This window comes from Numida meleagris, chromosome 4 (assembly GCF_002078875.1).
Source record: "Numida meleagris isolate 19003 breed g44 Domestic line chromosome 4, NumMel1.0, whole genome shotgun sequence".
Lineage (NCBI taxonomy): Eukaryota > Metazoa > Chordata > Aves > Galliformes > Numididae > Numida > Numida meleagris.
In genome coordinates, this window is record NC_034412.1 from 28,358,987 (window position 1) to 28,372,731 (window position 13,745).

A 13,745-nucleotide genomic window follows, 5' to 3' on the forward strand; every position below is an offset into this window, starting at 1 on the left:
AGCTCAGTTACTGTATCAAATGATTTTAAATCCTCAGGCAGAAAACTTGAATCAATTTAAATTTTAATTTGTATTGAACTTTTTTAAAAAGCAGGTGCAGTTGAAGCAAGTTGCAGAGGGATTTGTCCACTGAATTTTGAGTATGTCAAAGGGTGGAGATTGTGCAACTTGCTGAGGTGATTTGTTCCAGCGTGCAGCCACCCTCACGGTTTAAAAAAATGAAACCTGAACAACAAACAAACAAAACCTAACTCCTTTTTTTTTTTCCAGACAGATTTTTCCTGTGTTCTCACCTTTGTGTTATTTCTTGTCCTGTTGCTGTGCAGCTTCAAGAGCAGTCTGACTCTCTTCTCCCTGTCCTCCCATTAGATAGTTGCAGACAGCAGTGAGCTCTCCCCCTCACCTCTTTCATAGCTGAACAAATTCAGAGCCTCTCCTTGTAATATCACATGTTCCAGTCCCCTAGTTGTCTCAGTGGCCCCTTCTGGACTCATTCCAGTAAGTCAGTTTTTCTCCGGTGTCAACTAGCAGGACAGTTACAAAAAGCTTGTGTTGTGTGAAGTCGTACCAACTTGTGTTTGTAACCTTTGTTGGAGTGAGGGGCTGTGCAGAGTGAAATATAGCACTGAATGTTCTGAAGTGCAAATACGGTGAAGCAATGCCTGTAAGGTCATCTAGCAGCTTCACAGATATAACGAACTCCCTTATCTGTTGTGTCTTCACGATGTAGAATGCTGTCAGATCCGTACTCTGACCATGTTGCTTTAGATAGTCCATATGAGGAGGATTTAACATTTAATATCAAATTTATTTATATGAAGCTACTTGGTGCTGCATAGTGCTGCATTTGGGTTTAGAAGGGAGACAGCAGTATACTGAAATCACAACACAAGCGCCATATATCAATTGCAGCGCACATTAGGATCACTATGCAAATGTGATTCCCATCACAGAGTCTCCATGTGCTCATCCACAGCACAATGGATGTCCCATGTCACCAGGAAGGAGTATGAGAGTTAAAGCCAGCTCTGTAACTCTCTCCAAAGATCCTTTTTGTTGGCTGTTCAGATTTTACACTTTTTCTTTGGACTGAGCTACATATATGCCTCCACTGCCCTGCTGCTCTGGCTAGCTGGGAAGGCACTGCTCTGCTAATTATCTCAAGGAAGTCTGTTCAAGCAGCTTGATGACCTACTGGTACAGCTGTATATCTGAAACAAAGGTTACCCTTGCTGGTGTTGAGATAAGTTCAGTTAGCTTAACACTACAGGGTGGTCGTGCCTTACGTTCTTCCACGAGGTCATGGCCCATGCCTATCTCCTCTGAGCCTTCTTCCATTGCAGAGGTTTGTTGGTTACTCATGCATACCAATACTGTATCTCTTTGAGACTTGTAAACATGTTCCTTGTAAACTGATAGGTCACAAATAACTAGGTGGGAACCTGCCTGTATCAGCTGCCTCCTCATCTCAGAGCTGAACAGACAATGTATTTTGGCAACATGAACTAAGAATGCCCAGCTGCATAATGATGAGCTGGAGAAAGAAGGGGAGAAGAGCCGCAGGCAATGGCAGTACACTTAGCGCTCATCATGCTGCTGGCCTGTGTCAGAAGGGGTCGCAAGAGAGGGCAACAGCCTCAAAAGCAGGTTGATTACCTAGCTGAGGTATTTGAAAGGCTCAAATCTTCTCCAGTGAAAATAGGAACCAAAGTTTAGAACCGCAAGTGGATCCATTCTGACTACATGGGTGACCCCACAGTACCTGGTCACTGTCCTTGTTGCCTCAGTGATGTTGGAAAGGTGTTTGGCTTTGGGAATAGGAGCTGCTCTGTAGAAAAGAGAATAAGGAGGAGATAACCAGGAAATAGTCTTCAGAGACTTGTAAAGGTTAAATATCTACTTCTATCAAATCTAGCAGTAATTCCAAAATTTGTCACCATTACTTTGACACAAAAAAGAAAATACGTAATTTCTTATTTGCCTTCTGAAACAATAATCTATTCAGTTTCTCTCATTGTTAAAACAGCAACTACCATGATGAGGATATTTTTTTCCATAGAATATACACTTGAAAATGTATGATTTTTTTCTCCCTTTGTATTTCTTGTGCTACAAAACAGTATGCGTGTGAAGCTATTTTTGGCTCTTAGAAGAAAGTTAGGGTACCCCCTACTGACCATTTTTGGAAATAAATCTGAGCTGTAACTTCTCTCCTTAGAGACAGCAGTAGTTGAGCTTAATCCGAACTGTAATTTTAATAGTTTTTTAATGGGTTGAAGAGGAGCGTCACTGTTTGGTGTTTTTTCTTCCCCCCCCTTGGTAATTTTGTCCCTGGTTTCAACAGAGTGAGTCTGCCTGTGATAAAACTATCTTAAATGCAGGTGGGTGTAGCTCCCAGGCTGAGTTCTGTAGGTAGCAATGGAAATAGCTATATATTTTCATAGCTCTTGCTGCCTAGTAACTAAAGCGCAATTTATACCTTCAGTGGGATAAATTTGATCCATTTTGCCTGTCTTTTCCTTTTTACTTGGTAGAATACACATACGTGTATTTAGATTTAAACGAGTGATTGCTTGATAAAAAGAATCTATTTAAATCTTTATTTTTACAAACCCAGTTTATGTTGATTTAAGACCTCACTTAAATTTTATATAATTAAGACAGATCTTTTAGTTCTTTTAACTTTTATTTGCTCTTTATATATGTGAGCAAGATTTTCAGTCTGATTGCACGTACAAAGCTTAAATTCTTTTCTGTAGAACATTCTCAAATTTCATCTTTTTATTTCTTTCACTGATTTGATCATCATTCTACACATGTTTATACTAAATCCTCTTGCGTCAGAAATTGTTCTCAGAGTTATTTGCTCAACTGTACCAATAACCCTCTTAAAATTATCTAAGACTGTTTGAATTACTGAATTTGTAAGCTGGTGTGAAATGTTTGTTTCATTGAAATAACTTGTGTAAATAAATACTTGTATTAGATTTCTTGCACTGACTTCTGGTGTATAATGTTATGATTGTATTTTATCCTGGAATCCATTATTAAATGAATTATCCACTCACTGTTGTGGCTAATCATACTGTAGTTCTAGTAAAGTGGTATCTATTACTAGAATTATTATATTCACATTTTCATTAATATATATGCTAATAAAATAGTCCAGTGGCCTCACTTAAATTAATTTTCATTAATAGAGTTTAAGCTTAACTGAATTTATTTTTGAATTGTGTGACTTTACCTGATACTTGTTCCTAACTAGTACTCACAGATCTCCATTTATTTTGTTAGATTATTTGATATTTTCAAGCAGTACTGAAGACTTAAACTAGCTTTCAGTTATTTTGCTTAGTAGTACTTTATCTTATTGTAGTCATGTACATGTTTGTTTCCTTCATTTCTTTCATTAACAGTTAATAAGTGAAGCAAACTTTTTTTTTAAAGATGTCGTCCTTCTTTTTTGTTATCTGCTTTGCTATTCAATGTTTTACATATTTGGCTGCAGAGGTAGGGATTAATATCTCGTGGAATCAAAAGACAATTTTCAAACAGGCTTCCAATATGGAACAGACAGAAAATTTAAAACAAACATCAGTTACAAGACTGTATTACACAAAATCCTTTTTGTTGGTTTTAGTTTGGGTCATAATCTTTAGTTTCAAGAGAACTGTGTAGAAAGTAAACAATAACGTTAGCTCCTTAGAAGCTAAATAGATAGATGTTTACAGAGATTATGGCAAATACCTGATGCTGCAAATGGTGACTAAGATTAAAACTTCCTCGCAAGAGCTATGACTTAAGCATATTTAGCAGTTTTCATGAACTAAGAGTTAGATAGATCTCTTTACTGTGCTTTTGCAGCTGTCCTGTTCTTCCAGTTGTTTTCTTGCCTGACTCTTTAATTCTACCCAGGCCATTGTTTAAAAAAAGCAAAAACTAACAAGGGTGCTGCAGCCATCGTCTTGCTTGTTATGAGTAAAAAGTTTCAATACTTTTGTGCTAAAATCTTTCTCATTGTCATCCACTGAAGATGGAAACTAACATTAATTTCATACTTGAATGTTCTAAAATGGAAATCTCATTAAAATAACTGTCAATGGCATAGAAAATGAAAACATGAAGAAGTAGTTACGGTTAGCAGTAAGGAATTTCACTTAGAGTTCACTTAAATCTCATGTTTAAGTTTTTACATGGCAATTAAAATGCACGTTATACTGTTTTTGAATTTCTTTTCTGCTTTCTTTGTGAAATTTGAGAGAGAGATCTATCATTTACACTGGTTCTTTACTGGTATGGATTTGTAATGAATTACAAAATCCCAAAACTCTTATTCTTTCAAGGCAAGTCACAGACTTCTTTAGAAACTGTACTGATTCCTGTACTGTATCCTTACTGGAAAGCGTTGCATAAATATGCTTATTGTTGATTCTAAAAAAGGATGGACAATGTCCATGGAGGCTTGCAGGCAAGTTTTACATATTCTGTCATGATCTAGAAAACTTTGTTTTAAAGCAGTATCTAATGTTGAAGAGTTGGAGATGAGATGCAGTTGTGGAGTGCTGGAAACTTGTGAATAAATATTGGGAAGACTTGATGTGTGAGAATTATAATCTATGGAATGATTTCTCAGTGGTAGAGATGTTTCTTGTGATTTTAAATCTTAAATGGCATTTGCAGAAAAGTTAAATGATGCAGGGTTTTGAGTTCTTCCATAGTTCTGAAATTTTATTTTATCTTATTTTATTTTTTTTTACTAGTGAAGTGACTTGTGTTTTCTTTTATTACTATTGATAGTTATCTTGTACAAGGTCAGAACTGAACTGCGATGTTAACCACCCACTACTTCTTACAGGTGCTGCTTCCAGCAGCTGGTCTCTTGCAACTGCAGGATGTGAAAAGGACTTGCTGTGAATTTTTGGAATCCCAGCTTCATCCTGTCAACTGCTTGGGAATTCGTGCTTTTGCTGACATGCATGCATGCACGGATCTCTTGAACAAGGCCAACACATATGCAGGCAAGTTATTATTAGTATAAAATATAGCTTGATATCTGCATGGACATGTGCACATGCACATGGCTTTCATATCTAACCACTCACAGTTGCCCGAAGGAAAGTGAATTTTATCCAGAATATTTCAGAGATATGTTTTCTGAAGAAGACAGCATTTTCTATGAATGTCTGTCAGAAATAAACTTTTCTGGCTATAACACAGTTATGATAAGTACAAAGGGGTAGTGTTTTCATGGCCTATCAGGTCCATGCAACTTCTAATCCAGAAAGTATCTAACTCGCTGCTTAAAATTTTTGCACCGTGACTTAGAGGAGGAAAGTAGAAAAAAGAATTAAAACCCTGATTTTTAGAAGAGCAACTGGCAAGAGATGAAGTCTCATCTACAGTTTTCAAGGCTGCTGGAAGAACATGAAGATGAAGGATCATGAGAGCATGTGGGGAAGTTATCTGTAGCCCCTGTACTGTACTGGCTAAGTAGTAAGACAAGAAACATACCACATGAGTATTGTGTCTTGTAATTTGTCTTCCGTAAATCTTACTCATCTAGCTCAAGACTTGACATTTTTTCCTGTAAAGGATATGTGTAGTATCATTCTTTTGTCTTGACACAAAGTGGATAGAGGTACATTTTCTAATTAAGCGTGTAGTTCAAACAACAAAATATTTTAGTATTCCAATTTTAACTTGCCTTTAGAGAGCACTTGTCATTATTTCTCATTCTTTGCTGAAAAAATGTTTATAGAATTCTTAATTTTATTGGTAAAAGTACATTGGCATCATAGACTGTGTTTTTTCTAATCTGCAAGAGGACTGGCTCGTCAAGTCTTGACATTTTGAAAATCAGGTTCTTATTTTGCTTGCTGTTGTGAATTAAAAAAAAAAAAAGCAATTCTGATTCTTTAGTGAACTAGCAGTAGCACTGTTGCAGGGACAAGGGAGAGTAATTATTCTCTTTATGTTGATGAGGCCTCAGGCAGAAATGCTGAACTGAACTTTAAGAGAGATGCAAACAAGCTGAAGGGAATCCAATGAAGTCTAACAAGAACACATTAAGGAAACAGACTGACCTATGCCAAAGGCTGTGAGAGAGAAGAGTTGATTAGGTCAAGAAACTAAAAGCCCAGGAAGATGAAAAGGAACACAAATCTTCCTATGCATAAAAAAGGCTGAGAAGGAGTAAGCTTTATTTTTGGGGCATTTTTAAGGTCGTTTCACACATTAAGAAAAACCTAACTGTAAAAGTAACGCAAATCAGGCAAACTGTCTATGGAAGTTTGGGGCTTTCCAGTGTTTGGCAAGTTTAAATAACTGGTTAGATGAACTAATGATTTAGATTGATCTAGATCACACCCGAGTGCACAAAATGATTTGCTAGCTTGCATTTCTATGGTTCTGTAAAGGCTAGAATCCTTTTTCTTGCTTTATTTTCAAAAAACATTTTCTGATGTTAGAAATTGAAAGTATTACTAAATCAGTAACTGTTAACATAATGTAGTACACCTGGATTACTTTGACTGCTTTTGACAACAAGAAAGATTGCCTAATGTAGATGACTAAAGCATAAAGGTAGCCACTTGTGTAAGCTTTGCACAAAGCAGCAAGTTTGTAGCATACCACTGTCCCGATCTAATGCTGTAAGTTGTTCAAGTATCATTATCTTACTATCTTTTTTTGTGTGTTGAATGCCTTGGGGTCTTGATGCTTGGGCAAAGACTGAAGACGTTACACTGAGGAATTTACTTTCTAATGCAAGTTTTTTGCAGTGAACAAAAAAAAAAAGTCTTTTATAGGATTTAAACTTAGTAAGCAGCAAATTAGTGTATTTTGATTGCAGCTATGGTAGTGAATATTGAAAGAACAGGGCAAGCTTACTTTAGAATCTACTACTAATTTAGAAATCTTGGGTTGTCAGAAGTTGAGAGTGATTCTCAGGTATGCCTCTTTACATGCGGCTTCCACTATCTGTCCAGAAATTTTTCTGTCTTTTCAGTGTCTCTTGGGTGTTTCATTTAGGTTACTTTAAGGTCAGCAAAATTGAGCTACTTTTTACCTAAATATCTTTTCCTGTCCCTCTGTTGTCTTCTGTCACTAGTGATTTCAGCGTTCTCGTAGTTGTTGAGCTTTGTAAACTTGAACTCTCCTCTGCCAGTTCTTTCAACTGCTGCCTTATTTATTCCTCTACTTTGTTTCTTCCCTCCCCACTAAATTTGTTCTGTGTTGAATTTCCCTTTTATTGCAATGTAAATCTATGTCTGCTTCAACTTCCTCCTCTGTCAACTAAGCTTACTTCATGAATTTTGCAGTATTCCGAAACCCCCTTTCCTCTTCCCCCTTTTTTTTTTCTTCGTCAGCCAGATTAAATTCCAGTCTTTCATCCTTGGCTTTTCCAATTCAGCATGCTGTCCTGTACTTTAATCTTTCATTTTGTATCTCTCTCTGCACTGTTCCTGTCAGATTCCTCCAGAAATTACTTTCCTCATATATGCTTCCATTTTTGTTGTCGTATTCTTGGAGGCCTTCTGGACCATACCATGAGCTGTCAGCTCCACTCCTACTGTAGTTTCACTGGACCTGTCATGATTTTAAAGCAATGCACACTCTGTTCTTAAGATAAATATGCTCTTTGTAGTTGAGATGTGAGCTTCTTCATTGCCCAGTGCTCTCTGCCTTGTCTTTGTTAATCCCTTGTGTTCTGCTGGGCTTAGTTTGAGAGCGGTACAAAAAAGAGAATAAAAAATGAAACATCTTGCAAATGCTGCAGGAAAAAAAGATGTTTTTATTGCTTGTCATAGCTTTTATAAAATGCATAATGGCAAATTAACATTATTAACAATTAGTACAGGGTTAAAACTGAAGATCTTCCTGAAATAGAGCACTAACTGCTTATTTCAGATGTCTAGGTCCAATCAGTAGGCTTTTTATTGCCGTGAGTAATTTTAGACCTCATAAAAGGAAAGTTTTTGATGGATGTTATCAGTTGGTTTACTTCCAAGTATATCTATCTTCAGTACAGATATTTTTTCCCCTCAATTTTAGTAGATTATAGTTTCTGTATCAAGAATAAATACTTCAGGAAGAAACAAATGCAGCAAACTCATATGGCTAGGTTTCCATTAAAAGAATCCTTGGTTGTTGTCTTGTGTGGAACAGCTATACAAAGCAAACACGCTCAGTGGTATTTCATTATTTTATCCTAGTGAAATTGTACACAAACCATTTATATATCAATTAAAAATAACAACAACAACAAAAAAAACAATTCAAGAGCTATTCGGGTTGGTTTTAAAAGATCTAGGTTTTGTAATGCATGCATTTGGGGAAAAGGTCTAATATGTCCTTTGATGAATGATGTTTGATGTTTGAATTGATGAATGTCAATACTCTCTGATAACTGTATTATGCAAAAGGTTTTAATTAAATATTTTCTGCATTTTAGTGATGCCTCCTAAAAGCTGTCATATTTTTGATCTTTTATACAACAGGGAGCAAAACTTGCATTTATTAGATATAGTTTAGATAGCTAATTCTTTTAGGGAACACGTTTCCATAAAACCGTTGCTTAATTTTTCATTTGAATATCTTTTTTTCCAACTTCTATTCTATCTGTGCCTTAATAACTTCTAACTAACTTCACTTTTAAACTGTCTTTGTTCAATTTAGTAGTTGCAGTTGATTTTTATGGAAATTAACTTCTAGAAATATGAAATCGAAGACATTGGGAAGACTATGAGTGCAATATTTGTTAAATGTGTTTGAGGGCACACGTACTGTGTACAGACTGTAGTCTTCCCTCTGAGGGAAGATTTTGTTTAGACATCCCTTGCTGTGGTAAGAGAGGCACTGCAAGCAGAGTATGGACAACAGAGAAGGATAAGGAAGCTATCTGTTCTATTTGTTTATCCCAGTTGGGACTTGCCACTTCCTATGAGAGCACTTAGGCAAGAAGGGCTGGCCTCCATTTCTCCTTGGAATGGGCTGATCATCAGTCTTGCTGGATTTCTGTCTTCTGATTCCCTGGTTTTCTTCTGTACAATTGTATATCTTTTCAGGTCAATGTTTCTCCTCTTGAATTTTCAAGCGTGTGACTGCCATCTTGGCCATCATAGCATCTCTTTTGCCTTTTCTTCAAGGCTCTTTCTCACAGCTTAAAAATTTTGCTTCAAAGTCTGAGCCAAATATATGTGGCTGCGTCATTTAGAATCAGAGACAGGTGAACTCCCAGGAGCAGACATTTCAGGATTACAGAAGAGGACTATTTGATTGAAAGAACAGCAAAAATGTTGTCCTGCTAGAGAAACTAAAAAGCATTGGGATGTTTAATTTCTTCCACTTTTTGTTATATTTGCTATTTAATATTGAAGAAAAAGAGTCAGAAAGATACTTCTGCTAAACAGACAATGATGACATGAAAAAAAAAATTGATGCAAGTGTAGATCAAAAGTGATTAGAAAACTGAGAGTGTGAAACTGCCTTCCAGTGGGAGTAAAATTCCAAATTTCATTAAAATTGGAGCTTCATAATTATGTGAATGGACTGGTCCTCCTGGCTACTAGATACCTGTAATCTAGGAGAGCCATCTATAAGTATCTGATGCCTATCAAGAGTTCTGAAAATACTGGACGCTTAATACAAATTACTTGGAATTAGCTTCCCTTACAATTAAATTTTCTAACTGAGATCCTGGGATAAATTGGAAAGGCTAATTGGACAGCTTACAAGGCAGTTGGTATGCTGGAGCAGAAGAAATGCTTATTGTCTTTGATGCTAGAAGTATCTGTTCTTCTTTTTTGTAATGTTTCATTATTATGCTTTTAGCTAGAAGTGGTCTTGATGACCAGCTTTACACAGCAAAGCTGTTTGGCCTTAGTATCATGCTGAGAAGCTTTTGATAGGGAATCTTAGCAGGAGTTGTGAAGCATGGATTGCTAGATTGTACTTAACTGTGGGACACTGCATGCTGTATTCCGGTACTCTGCCTAAAACTTGGAGCCCTGACTAGATCTGGAAGCACGTATGTCTTCTGCAAACTATTCTGGTGTACGTTTGTACTCGTGAGGTTTAAAGGACATATTTAGCAGAATCTTCCTTACAATTCTATTCTGAGTAGCAACGTCTGTTGCTATGCTTCTGTTACCTTGGCTGCTATGAGCTTCATGGTGTTCTAAAAAGCAGTTATTTAAGCATAAAATTAACAAGTAAGACGGATTTTTAAAAAATGGTTTCTGCAGTGCTTAGCTCCTGCTAGTTAAACTGGCAGAGCTTGTCTGCGTTCCTCTTGGCCAGTGCCTTGAGTTATGCCATTAGTAAAGACCTTTTCTCACAAGTCAAAAATGTGGCATTGTGAACTGAAGTAATAATTAAAAAAAAAAAATTAAAAACTAATTCTTCCTAGACATGCTTGAGAAATTATCATTGTTCTTGTAAGTGAATGTAAGGCTCAGATATTTCCAAGCTCCATGCTTTGCATCTCTGTAAAATAAATAAAGTAAAATAAATGTTATCAGTTCAGGAAGAAGCTATGTCTCTGGGAGGTTCCAGCTGGTTTTGTAGCATTAGCACCTCAGAAAGACACAAGTATTCCATTTAGTTTATTAAAAAATAAATCTGTTTTCTGGAGTAGAAATAGTTGGCCAGTTACACAAAAATGCTCGCAAAAGAGAATTGAGATATTTGATGGTGATCTTTTGTTTCACAGATAATAGATGCTGGATTACTGTCATGCAAACATCTAAGAACTAGGAGGATTTTTTCCTTTTTTTTTTTTTAATTGCAACCTATGGCACTGATAAGCTCCAGCCATATTTTTCATATGTGTTAATGCAGCTGTGGGAAGATCCTTTGGGAGAAGATTTTTGAACCTGTACAGTGTATTGAAAAGTTTTTTCAGAAATGCATATTAAGTATCATTCACTGCTGGAATACAAAAATATTGCTAACTGATTGACGCCTGTTGCTAACTGAGTAGAAATGCAGGCAGTTTTCAATGTGTAGAAACAAGCACTGAGAATAGACATTGCTATAAAACAAAAAGTAGGAGATCAATTATGGACTTTTTTTTGTCGCTACAATTCTCTGAAAGGTTTTGCATCTGAGGAAACTTAAGCAGTCCTTCACTTCTGTGTTTATTCCATTTATTGAAAGGAGTTCAGCCAGGGAATGTGTAACTGTAGGTATGTAAGTGAGTGAAGTAGTCTTTGTGAATTAATCCACAAATGTTTGTAGTGTGAAACGTCCTATGCAAATTTCAGATGTAGCATTTTTTCCCATGTAAATGAGAAATACAAAAGTAGTGACAATATCTCTTGTACTATCAAGACATGTACCTTTTGGACAAAAAAAGGTTGCAGCTAATTCCAAGTAATTTGTATCAAGTGTCTGCTATTTTCAGATCTCTCACTAGGCATCAGGTACATATAAATGGCCCTCCTAGGTTATAGAAATCCAGTAGCCAGGAGGACCAGCCCTTTTGGTCATGCACTTAGTACTGCTAGGTGTATGTAGAATACGCATGTCCAAACTCCTGATGAAAAATACCAACAAGTGGTACTTTACAGCTCCTCTTATCTTCCTTTGCTCTGAATGATAGCTATGTTTATTGTACTTGCAAGCATTTTGTTACTAGCCACTTTCACATTAAGAACTTTGTCTCTTTAGTATGTTCTTGAAGCTGAAGTAAGTCCCAACCTAGTGATACAGGGCAGACAAGGACAGATCTTTAGCTACCCAGATAGAAACTGGGTCTCTGCCAGTTGTGAAAACGTGAAAATCTGGTTTTCATATGTAATTGGAACAGATATTTTAGAAGCTTCCTAAAATTGAGGGATCGTTTTATTTTTAAGGCAGGTTTAAGTTCCGATGATAAAGAATTATAATTCTGCTTGCTCAGAAAGTGGCAATTTGGGAGCCAGGACCCTGTAGTTCCTAAGCCAGCTTGTTTCCAGGCTGCCTGATTCTCAAGCCAGCTGGCTTCAATATCTAGGTAAAGCAGCAAGAAGTCAGGTAAGGTTCCAAAATGAATCTGTGAAAGCTGCACGCTGTGTGCAAAATTTTGGTTTGGAAAAAATAAGTATTTTATACTCATGAAAATTTCTGGCCAGATCATTCTCTCTGACTGCTTATCTAGGAGATGTTCATGACAAAAGTAGCACGTTATCTAATGCAACAAATATAAACACAGCCAGTTTGAGATGCCAGAGGGAAGAGATGCACAAAATGTTTGATCATGTCATAAGTTTCATGATGTTTGATGTTAATATCTCAGACTGTCAAACCTTTCAGGATTTCAGTAATAATATGGAATAATACAAATCCTAACCCAGAAGATAAAAACACCACCCAATATTATTTTTCTCTCGTAATTGTTATGAAAGAGAGTCTAAATGGAATTTTTTGAATACTTAATATGGGGTCATATTATTTCAAAGTAAGATGCTGATATCCTTCTCGTTAAAGGAAGCAGAAAGGCCTGAGTTTCATAAACATTATTTTTATGTAGTAGAAAAAAATGCCCCGTCTTCAATGCTTGAATAGCTTTAGATAAACCACTGTTGACAGATTTAATTGGTGTTTTTGAGTTTCCTTTTTTTTCCATTTCTTATTTTGAATAATCCTTTTTGTTGTAATTTCAATTGGCTTGTGCCAAATGCTTATCTGTCAGTCACTTAAGATGGTCTCCTTGACAACAAGAAATGAAGTTCTTAAGAGGCAAGTGATTTTGCTTTACCTTCCCGCTTATTTTTTTTCTCATGGATAAAATTTAAATAGCAATGTACCCTCCTACTTCTTGGCCAGATGCGTTATTTTATGCTTTAAGCACAGAGCTGGCATCCTGTAAAACAGCCTCTTACTTTTTGCTCAAACACTGTATTTTTTTTTCCTCCTATGATTATCTTCCTAGCATGAGGACAGAAGATAGCTTCACCTTTGCAGTATTACCTCAAAAATTCTCAGCTTTCCCACTTTTGGTTACAGACTGCATCTCTTCTTTTTCCTCACACCATGTCATAAATCTAAATTGCCTTTAAAAAAAAAAGGCTTTTGTATATAACATTGAGTATTTCTAGATTATGAAGTGTATCTTGTTAGATGTGTTACTGTTGGATTGGCTTTCTCAAAGAAAGACAAAAAAGGCTTCTGAGACTTGTATGTTTTGTTTTCCTTTTCTGCCTGCTTTTTAACTCAGCTTCTGAGTTCAGTCAAATGTACTGTTCTGTGGCACTGTCACTTAAACGTTGGACTTTATCATGAAACTAATTTATGCAAGTTACCGTTTTCAATTTCTGTGTGCAGTGTGCTAATAGTAAAATAAAGCAGATATTTCAGCAAGTGTACCTCTCATAATTCTACTTAGGCTCAAGAAACTGCATATTTGTAGTCTGAAAAGCATACTGCAGAAAATACTACTTGTCTATATTACAAAGAATGTTGCAGAATTGGAGGGAATTGAATGGATTATCATTAGATGAATGGAAAGGCTGGTAGGATAAGAGAAAAGGCAAGGACTATCTACTTTGAATAGAAATGAAGGATAAAAAAGAATAACAAATGATTTTGAGTAGACTGCGACTTTTTCTGTCGTCATATTGAGCATTAGAGCATGCTGATATTGCTAAAGTCTGATCAATGGTAAAATGTGTGTTAAGTTTAGATGCAGGGCTTTTACTTCAGTGATTATTACTGTAGGGAAGTATCAGTCAGTACTTTAACAGAGGTCAGAGGACTGGATTGTC

General features: G+C 36.3%; 1 protein-coding gene across 3 annotated transcripts in view; it reads left to right on the forward strand.

Moving 5' to 3' along the window:
* The window catches only part of KLHL2 (kelch like family member 2), a 58,655-nt gene that overhangs the window by 30,517 nt on the left and 14,393 nt on the right, over window positions 1-13,745 (forward strand). For all 3 annotated transcript variants that reach the window (XM_021394909.1, XM_021394911.1, XM_021394912.1), the window contains one exon: window positions 4,856-5,018. In XM_021394909.1, coding sequence (XP_021250584.1) covers window positions 4,856-5,018 — 163 coding nt within the window. The remainder of the gene's footprint in view (window positions 1-4,855; window positions 5,019-13,745) is intronic.